Raw genomic sequence first — 10,221 nt, 5'->3', positions numbered from 1 at the left:
TTTTTAAAATGTTGCAACACAAATTTCCAAAATATGGAAGTTTCAAGAGTGAGGCTATGGCATTAATATGACTATAGCTAAATTGTCAGGTGTTTCAATTTTTGGGGTAAAAAAACTACTAAACAATTTCTCATACAATTATTATTACTTCTGTATTTTGCTTTTTTTATGAAACAAAAAAAAATGAAAAAGAGTACAGACTAACAGTAGACCTCTGTTGTTGATTTATTTGTTTTTTCTGCTTTGCTTTGCTTTGCTTTCTTTTCTATTCTGTGGGTTGGTTTGTCTTGTATTGTCTTCTGCCTTTGTAGGCTGTCTCTCTCTTTTCACCCTATCTGTATATCTACACAGTAGCATTCTCTTTTTCTCTTTTCCAAATTTCACTTTCCCTCAAATTCTCGAGATTGGGGAGTTAACTTGAGATAAAAGGACCAAAGGGACTTCTTTTTTCATCTTCTTTCAGTAGTTTTTAGCCTTTGGAGCTTCTTCCCATCCCATTGTGTGAAGGAGAGGAAAAGAGGAGTGAAAAAGATCAAATCTTGATGAGTGAGAGAGGAGGCTCTCTTATGAGGAGAGAGCCTGCCTGTACATGCAAGAAAGGAAAAAACCCACAAAATTTATCGTCATAATCTTCACTATTCTGTGTGTTTCTTGGTGAAACAGTGAAATTTTAGTAGCAGAAAAGAGAAAAACTTTGTTCTTGGTACTGTTCTGTTGTGGTTTTTGTCTGTTTATGGCTCTTTCTATTCATAGAGATTCAATCAGTGGTGGAAGCAAGCAACAACAGATGGATAATAGCAAGTACGTGAGGTACACACCTGAGCAAGTTGAAGCTCTTGAAAGGGTATATGCGGAATGTCCAAAGCCCAGTTCTTTGAGAAGGCAGCAGCTCATTAGGGAGTGTCCTATTCTTTCTAATATTGAGCCTAAGCAGATCAAAGTCTGGTTTCAGAACAGAAGGTATAATATATTTTCATTTTTGGCATTTACTGTCTTGCATGTGCACAGAAATTTCTGTTTTTATTATTTTGGTTAAAAAAATGAGTTTTTTTGGAAGTAAGCTAATTTTTTGCTGCAATTTACGTTTCTTCTTATAAAGGGTTTCCATTTGGTGAAATTTTTTTTCTTTTTGTAGCTTTTTGTTGGAAGAAAGAGAGATAGGAGATGGATCTGCTTTTACATTTCCTTATCTGTACTTTTCTCGGAGAATGAGCAGTTTCTTGTTTTTTTTTTGTTGCATTTTTTTGACAAGCATTAGTCAGTATCTGGTTCTTTTCTGCTCTTGGTAATTGATTTTTCGAACTATGGTTATCTTTTTTTGGGAAAGGGAGAGCTGATAAGTATGCTTGTCTCTAGAATGTCCTAGTGTTTTGAAGCGGATGGTTTGTTTTCTTTAACAGAAATGAAGCAAAGGGAACTATTCTTCTTTGGGGTTTTTTCTTGAGCATTTTGTTTCAGATTCTTTACCTCATTTAATTAGGTTTCTTTCCGATTTCGCATTCAAGAGAAAAATTTATTTTCTCCTTCAGAAAAAAGTTAATGTAATAATGATTGCCCTCCTTATGAGTGTGCTCTTCTTTGAGCTAGACTGGGATTTTTTTTGTTCTATTGGTTCCTTGTACTTCACCCTTTTGTCCTGATTTTATTTTTTTATGTCATAAGCTAAACTTGTGTTGTGCCGAGTATAATCTACCAGAAATGGTAGTTCTTGTTCGGGTTAGGATTTTTTTTTCTTGTCTTTCAAAATCGTATATTTTTCTTGCTTCACATTTAGTACTAACTGATTCTTAATGGAGTCATTTTATTATTCAGAACTTTAACTTCCAACGAGTTTTTGATAATTGTTTCATTTTCTTTCATGATCCTAATAGAGTTTTGAAGTAAAGAAGATAACTTTCATTTCGCTTGCTTCCAGTATTAGCTGATTCTTTGCGGCTCTCTTCTCTCTTGCTAACATTGGTTTTGGATTTTTAAATTTTGCACGGTGGTTTTCTCGTGTTGCTCCGTCCTAGGAAAAATTGATATTTGGTACAATCCGTGACATAGTATAATTTTTATGTTCTCAAGTGATTTCTGAGCTTTCAACTGTTCATCTTTTTATGAGCAGGCTAGTTGCCTTGTTTTATTTCATTATAGCATCAGCAGTTGAATTGTTGTATTTATTAAGGATCCTTTTTAGCAATTATTTTATGAGCTGCCTGTAATTTTTCTCTGGAGATGGTAGGTAAACCATGAAATGGAGCTGCAAGGTGTTTGAGTTCAATATATTTGGCAATGGTTGTGGAAATGGAGTCATGCATGAAGTATTACTATCTGCTTTTCTCTCTCCTTAGGCACAAGTGTATGGTAGATAGCCTAGAAAATGTAAGGTAATCTATTTACTGATCTTTACAGGTGCCGTGAAAAGCAAAGAAAGGAAGCTTCTCGGCTACAGACTGTAAACAGGAAGCTTTCTGCCATGAACAAGCTGCTGATGGAAGAAAATGACCGCTTACAAAAGCAAGTATCCCAGCTGGTCTACGAGAATGGCTACATGCGTACGCAGATACAAACTGTAAGTTGATCTCAGCTATGGATGCCAGAAAAGGCAATTCTAGGCCATGTTAGGTTTATCCTGTTACAGTAAACTAAAGTATCTGTATATTCTTTATTTTTTGTTAATAAAGTTGATTGTTCTTTCTGAATTTTACGACTGACAACCTTTGATTTTGAATCTACATTTAGAGTTAGATAATGCTATTGATTGCTATGCAATTTTGTTTTAATTCAGTGTGTAGAATAGTTTTGAGAACTTCTGGATATAATACTTGCAAAATTTTCCTTTGTTACAGGTAAGCACAGCGACCACAGATACAAGCTGTGAGTCTGTGGTCATGACTGGTCAGCAGCAACAACAAAACCCAACTCAACATCCCCAAAGGGATGCAAACAACCCAGCTGGGTAATGTGCCTATATTTTCCGTCTTTCTTTCTTGGGTAGCACAAATGTTTTGATTGGTTTAATTGCTTGCTGGCTCTTCAGCTAATCAAACAACTTTTTTGTATCTCAGTCTTCTCGCTGTGGCTGAGGAGACCCTGGCAGAGTTCCTTGGAAAGGCTACTGGAACTGCTGTCGACTGGGTCCAGATGATTGGGATGAAGGTATTTAACTTCAATGTGTACATGAAACTGCAATTCTTTTCCTAGATGTGTTGTTGTACTAGGTGCAGTTGCAAATATTGATATTCATTTATCCCTTGCAATCTCTAGCCTGGTCCGGATTCTATTGGCATTGTTGCAGTTTCCCGCAACTGTAGCGGTGTAGCAGCACGTGCCTGCGGTCTTGTGAGTCTAGAGCCCACGAAGGTATACTTCAACTGTTTTTACCAATTTTGGCTCAATTTGAGAACAAAAGCAATTCAAAATTTGAATGCATTAATCTCCTTATTATTGTTGGTGATTGTATATCTTGCTTCAGGTCGCTGAAATCCTCAAAGATCGTCCTTCTTGGTTTCGCGATTGCCGTTGCCTTGATGTACTGAGTGTGATCCCTACAGGAAATGGAGGGACTATAGAGCTCATCTATATGCAGGTTTGCCATCTTTGTGACCCCCAGAAATATTGCGGACTTTTGAGCAATCTGAAGCTTGCAGTTCCTTTTATTATGTTCGAGTATTTAGCTGATTTTGAGATTTCCTTTTGTTAGACTTATGCACCAACAACATTGGCGTCGGCTCGTGACTTTTGGACATTGAGATATACTACAAGCTTGGAAGATGGTAGTCTTGTGGTAATGGGATAAGCATAGTTCAATATCATATTATCCAGTGCAGAATAGTATGCATGTCTTCAAGTTTCTTTATGGCGTCCTATGTTGTCCACTTTTCCTTTTCCTTTCTTTTGGGCCAGTTCATACCTAGACTCTTGAGCTTTTAAGAGCACCATGTAACTAGCATTATTCTGCAGATATGTGAGAGGTCTCTGACATCTTCTACCGGTGGCCCAACTGGACCTCCATCTACCTGCTTTGTTAGAGCTGAAATGCTGCCAAGTGGATGCCTAATAAGGCCTTGTGAGGGTGGTGGCTCCATTGTTCACATTGTTGATCACATTGACTTGGATGTGAGTAATCCAACAACTTGTTTATTTCCTTGTGTCTTTGTTAGGCCTTTCCCTGGAACTTATCTGCTATGTGATGTAGGTTTGGAGTGTTCCTGAAGTTCTGAGACCCCTTTATGAATCATCCAAAATCCTTGCCCAAAAGATGACTATGGCAGTACGTCTTATTGTACCTTTTAGTATCTTTTTACTGATTGTGTTCTTTTCTAGACTTGTACAAACATCTATATTTTTCACACAGGCATTGCGACACATACGCCAAATTGCTCAGGAAACAAGTGGAGAAGTTCACTACAGTGGGGGACGCCAGCCTGCTGTTTTGAGGGCGTTGAGTCAGAGATTGTGCAGGTGAAGGGACTTGACTAACTCACTTGTAGAGTTCTACTATTACCATCAATCTTTTAAAATTTATTTTGGCAATAACTGCGTCCAGTCTTTCTACTGTTACTGGAGTCTGTACAAGCAATTTTGCCAATTGGCAGGGATCTATTTATTGAAGTCCAGTCACAGCCCTGGGGAGACTAAGTTGTTATGATCTCTTTGTCTTGTTCTGTCATTTGTCTCGTTCCAAAAGTCCCTGAAAACGATAGGAATTTATTGCAGGGGATTCAATGATGCTGTTAATGGATTTGTGGATGATGGTTGGTCAATTATGGGAAGTGATGGTGCGGAGGATGTGACTATAACCATAAATTCCTCTCCAAGCAAAATCCTTGGCTCCCAATACAGTACCCTGTCTATGCTTCCAAGTTTTGGTGGGGTCATGTGTGCCAAGGCATCAATGCTCCTTCAGGTGAATTTCATCAGTTGTTTACTCGTTTTGAAGCAACATAGATGCGCCTCTTCCAGTTTTCTATCATTTTCAGCTCTCTTCCTTTAAATTCATTTAATTTCCCCTCCAAGTTCCTTTTCAATAAATAAGTGGTAAAGAATTCTAAATAGCTGTGTTGTTTCAAAATCTGCTCGGAACTAACTACGGTTTGGTATTCTAGAATGTTCCTCCTGCTTTACTTGTTCGTTTCCTGAGGGAGCATCGATCTGAGTGGGCTGATTATGGGGTTGATGCTTATGCTGCTGCATCTCTTAAAGCTAGTCCATATGCTATTCCTTGTGCAAGGCCTGGTAGCTTTCCCAGTAGCCAAGTCATCTTACCTCTTGCTCAAACTGTGGAGCATGAGGAGGTAATCAAGTTTTTGGTTCTTTGTCTTTGGATCCATCTTGGGATCTTGCGATTGAGATAAAAGTTTGTTTCTATTTCTCTTCTGATTTAGTTTCTGGAGGTGGTCCGACTGGAGGGTCATGCATTCTCCCCAGAAGACATAGCTCTGTCACGTGATATGTACTTATTACAGGTTTTGTATCTTTCTCTTTTTGCACTAATCTGTTAATCTGAATTTATGGTTTGTAGTCTGTGGGTTGTGAAAAATTTGTATCTAATTCTCTTTTATTTTCATTGGCAGCTTTGCAGTGGGGTTGATGAGAATGCTGCAAGTTCCTGTGCTCAGCTTGTTTTTGCGCCCATAGATGAATCTTTTGGTGATGATGCACCATTGCTGCCATCTGGTTTCCGAGTCATACCATTGGATGCTAAATCAGTTCAGTGTTTTTAATCTCTGCACTCTTCTAAGAGATTTTATACTCTTCTTTATTGTTTCTCATTCAGAATGGTAAATCAGTTCAGTGTTCAAAGTGATGCTAGGCTTTTTAATGAAGTTGCTACTTTTTGAGATCATTTGGTCTAGTGTTGCCCTCTCATATCTTCTTTCAAATAGATTTCTGTTGTGTGCACTTTATTCTGCTTTCCAAACTTCGAAACTCTGGAAATTGAACAAAGCACATTTTCTGCTTGTCAAGTTCCTTCTTGAAGCTCCATGATGAGTAACAAGTCATTCTTCTGTTTCTGATTAAGATTGATGCATGGTGCAGGATGGACCTGGAGCAACTAGAACATTGGATTTGGCTTCTGCACTTGAAGTGGGAACTGGTGGAGCACGTTCAACTGCTGAAGCCGACCCAAAGAATTACAACCTTAGATCGGTTTTAACCATTGCATTCCAGTTTACTTTTGAGAATCACTATCGCGAGAATGTGGCTGCGATGGCACGCCAATACATCCGCAGCATTGTTGGCTCTGTCCAGAGAGTTGCAATGGCTATCGCGCCTTCTCGGTTGAGCTCCCAGATGGTACCAAAGTCGCTACCTGGTTCACCTGAGGCTGTAACTTTGGCACGATGGATCTGGAGGAGCTATAGGTAACGGGGGCTCAATTAATTTTTAACCTGCTTGATGGTTCATTGGTTTTGAAATGCTCTCTATCTTGGAGAGCTATAAACCGAATACTGTTGTTTCATATGCTCAAATAACAACATTTAAACTCCTAGTGGCTGTCAAAAAATAAAATTTTGTTGCATTTGGAAGTATTTGGTTCTCACTAACTTACATGTTCTGTTTCAGTGTAAACTGTTTGGGAAGATGGGGTGTGTTTGAGGGCTAACATATAGTTTACTTTTGTTCAACTTGCACTGTGCAAAGTTGAAAGTGAAACCATGTAAACTAAGCCTCTCCGTTTCTCGATATTCAATTGTCTATTAGCTCATACATGCGTGCTTGCCTTGTTTAAGGTTGCAAACTGGGGGAGAGCTACTTCAGGTGGACTCTCATTCAGGTGATGCCATTCTGAAGCAGCTGTGGCACCATTCTGACGCTATAATGTGCTGTTCTGTCAAAGCAAACGTTAGTCATGCTAATTTTTTCCTCAGCTTTAGTGTGCATTTTAAAATCTGTCGCATTTAAATCTTGGATTCCATTAAAAGATTGCTCAAAAATTTTCAAGTAGTCATCAAGTGTTCAATCTTGTTATTGCAGGCATCTGCAGTGTTCACATTTGCAAACCAGGCTGGCCTTGACATGCTTGAAACTACCCTCGTGGCCCTTCAGGATATAATGCTTGATAAGATTCTTGATGAAGCTGGGCGAAAGGTTCTCCTTTCAGAGTTCTCTAAGATAATGCAGCAGGTTAGTTTATGTACACGAATCATAGGACAAAGTATGCTACAAGAATTGAAAGGACAAAGTGGAATGTAGGTCTTAAAATATGGTACTGGCATTTTATGCAACTCCCAGAATCAAATCGAAATGATTCTACCTTTGAGTCCGTCTTGTTGCCTTACAGGGGCTCAGTCATTTTAGCATTCTAAAGAGCAAATTTTGAGACATGTACTTGCCTTTACTGCAGGGCTTTGCCTACTTGCCAGCAGGAGTATGTTCATCCAGCATGGGGAGACCTATATCATATGAACAAGCTGTGGCCTGGAAGGTTCTCAATGATGATGATTCCAACCATTGCTTGGCTTTCATGTTTATGAACTGGTCTTTTGTGTAAGGACAACTAGGTACTAAGACCGGCATTAGCCGTCAGTTTAAGTTATTGTAATTTCCTTTTGGTAAAACTTTGTATTACTTGTTTAACAGGTTATGGCCTGAGTAGCTATTTGCCTATCTATTTCCATGCGTGCATGGAGTACTCGTTTTATCGTATGAATGATGTGTTTTGCGTATGTCTGCTTGGAAATACTCTTAGTTATCGTATGAATGATGTGTTTTTGCCTTGGGGTCTCAATCAGCCTTCCATTTTTCAATTGCATCAAAATGAACCAAGGTGGTTGAGAAATCTTATCCAAGTTCATAGGATGGACCATTTTGGGGGTTTCTGATAATCCCCACAAAGGCCTAATGGCTGGACCTTACCCATAATTTTGTTTATTTCAATTCTTTTATTTTTTTTTTCTCGTGGGTCATGATTATATTTCATGATTCTGATGGAAAATTCCTCAACAGAAAAGAAAAATGGGAGTCTTGTGGTGTATTTTGGTTTCTGGCGCTCGTGCATTCTCCTCTGGTTATATTCGTACCTATGCCTGCCTATAGTCCATGGAATTGGAGATTTGTGTTTTTAAGTAGGTGCAAGGTCTATTTATGTCTGCTAGAAGACACTATCATTGTTGGCTTACAATTCAAAACTAACTGCTCATGATTAAAGAGGCTGTAGGCAATAGATTTGACCATTAGATGCAAAATGTCACAATCACTGAGAAACCAACTAGAAGCAAGGTGGTTGAATAAATTAGCCATGAATTTGGGTTCTTTTCTTAAACTAGATCTGAGGAAGATCATAGTTTTGAATTTGTAGTGTCAAAATCATTCCCCCTGCTTTCATTTTCTTTGTAGCTTTTGTCTGGTGTGCACAATTTCTTGCCTGTTTGAACTGAAATGGAATACGGGTTTGGTTACCTTTCGCACGAACTGTAATTAATGTCTAATTAAGGTTGCTAGTTTACCTATCGCTTCAACTGTGATTAAGGCCACTGATTAAGCTGACTTGACTTTGAGTTCTAAGTGTTTTAAGTTTTGAATCAAGGGGCGTAATCCAAATCCTTTGGTTCAATTTGAAATCAACCTTTGAGTTGCATACTTTCAATACTCGATTTAAATTCGAGTCAACTTTGAGCTCAATAATTCCTAGAGTTGCTTTTTAAGAGTCGGTATTAATGGGAAAAAAAATACATCGAACGGGAAAAAAAATACATCGAACGTGACAAAAAAATATATTGAACATGAACGCGTTCAAGTCAATTTGAACTCAATAATTTTTAGAGTTGCTTTTTAAAAGTTTGTATTAATGACAAAAAAAAATACATTGAACATGACAAAAGAATACATTGAAACACGTTACATATACATCAAAATCGAAAAAATTTATTAAATCTCAGAGATTTAAAAGAAATAGTAGTGGCAATATGACTCGACTCCATCTGAAATTTGGACCTTTAATTGGTTTTTCTTCAAGATATATATATTTATCAAAATTCTAAATCTGAAATTTGAAAAAAATGTGGATTACAAATTTGCAAGAATTCTAATTGGAGGATTAAATTCAGGCCATGCTATTTACCCCAAAAAAAAAGAAAAAAGAAAAAAGAAAGCCCTTAGACCACGCCTATATGAGTACTGCTAGTCAATACAAGGGGACCACGCCTTGTGACACTCCCCCACAGGCAGATATCCCCAAGCTCTCCTCTCACCACTGGGTCCTGATACTGCTCTCCTGGCCTGGCACCCTCGCTCGCTCACTCACTCACTCACTCGCTCACTGTGGCCTCAGCACAGTCAGCAGCAGAGACTGACCGCCGCAGTCCCACATTCAAACAAACTGTCGTGAAGTCATCTGCTGCTGGCAAAGATCTGCACATCTGTGACTATCAGCCAAAGAATATTTTGGCTCTTGTCCTCCCTCATTTGCAGGACCACTCTCTCTTATCAATCCTTTCGCTATCTGAATTTTGTCATGATACAATTGGAACACCTTTTCATTAATTAAGTAATTTAATGCAATTGGTCAAAGAGGAAGCACTTGAGAAAACAACCAAAAAGAAAAAAAAAAACAAAAAGAAGGAAACAAAGCACTTGAGTGAGACTCTACCCTCTCGCAACCACTGACTTTTGGCTGCCATAAAAAAGAAATAGGGTTTGTTTGGATAGAGTATTATTTGATGGAATAATTACTGTAGCACTTTTTGTGATGTGATGTATGTGAGATAAAAAAGTAATTAAAAATATAAAAAGGTGGGTTGAAAAATGTGTTTATAATGCAAGCGAAATATTATTTGAGATATTTGTGCTATCCAAAAGTCCTTCTTTGAACTGTAGATCGAGAATTCAAATTCTACTTATAGTAAAAAAAAAAATTTAAAGGAGGTGTTAGAGTATCCTGCTAGTTTAGTCAAGTTTATATATCTGCTAGTCTCTTTAGACTCCCCTCTCCTGTATAATATGATAGATTAAATTATACAAATATATCGATGTCGGAAAAAAAAAAGAAAAAGGAGAGTCTACCCTCTCTCTCGGAGTGGCTTAATCCAATCGGCTAAGGGAGAGCATTTGGGGTTTGTTCTATTTTACTTTACATTTTACAAATTTTGATTTTTAAAAAATGGCTGTAAAAGATTATGAGAATTAGCTAAAGTTATTACTTGGCACATTCTAGATTTTAACTCTTTTTTTTTTTTTTGTAATCTAAAATCAGAATTTATAATCAAGAAAATAAACAACTCAGAACAAGCTGAA

The 10,221-nt window shown here is 37.8% G+C and overlaps 1 protein-coding gene across 1 annotated transcript; it reads left to right on the top strand.

The window, feature by feature from the left end:
- The first annotated feature begins 557 nt into the window (after positions 1 to 557).
- Positions 558 to 7,655, top strand: LOC140014770 (homeobox-leucine zipper protein ATHB-14-like). Its single transcript, XM_072066150.1, has 18 exons — positions 558 to 960; positions 2,395 to 2,554; positions 2,832 to 2,941; positions 3,051 to 3,141; positions 3,250 to 3,345; positions 3,458 to 3,571; positions 3,686 to 3,769; positions 3,946 to 4,101; positions 4,181 to 4,255; positions 4,340 to 4,446; positions 4,702 to 4,891; positions 5,091 to 5,279; positions 5,370 to 5,450; positions 5,559 to 5,693; positions 6,025 to 6,350; positions 6,720 to 6,831; positions 6,964 to 7,113; positions 7,334 to 7,655. The coding sequence occupies exons 1-18, from the start codon at positions 734 to 736 to the stop codon at positions 7,478 to 7,480; spliced, it is 2,550 nt and encodes an 849-aa protein (XP_071922251.1). The 5' UTR covers positions 558 to 733; the 3' UTR covers positions 7,481 to 7,655.
- The last annotated feature ends 2,566 nt before the right edge of the window (positions 7,656 to 10,221 follow it).

Source organism: Coffea arabica, chromosome 9e (genome assembly GCF_036785885.1).
Source record: "Coffea arabica cultivar ET-39 chromosome 9e, Coffea Arabica ET-39 HiFi, whole genome shotgun sequence".
NCBI lineage: Eukaryota > Viridiplantae > Streptophyta > Magnoliopsida > Gentianales > Rubiaceae > Coffea > Coffea arabica.
The sequence above is the reverse complement of the archived record's forward strand: the minus strand, read 5'-3'. Positions and strand labels throughout refer to the sequence as shown.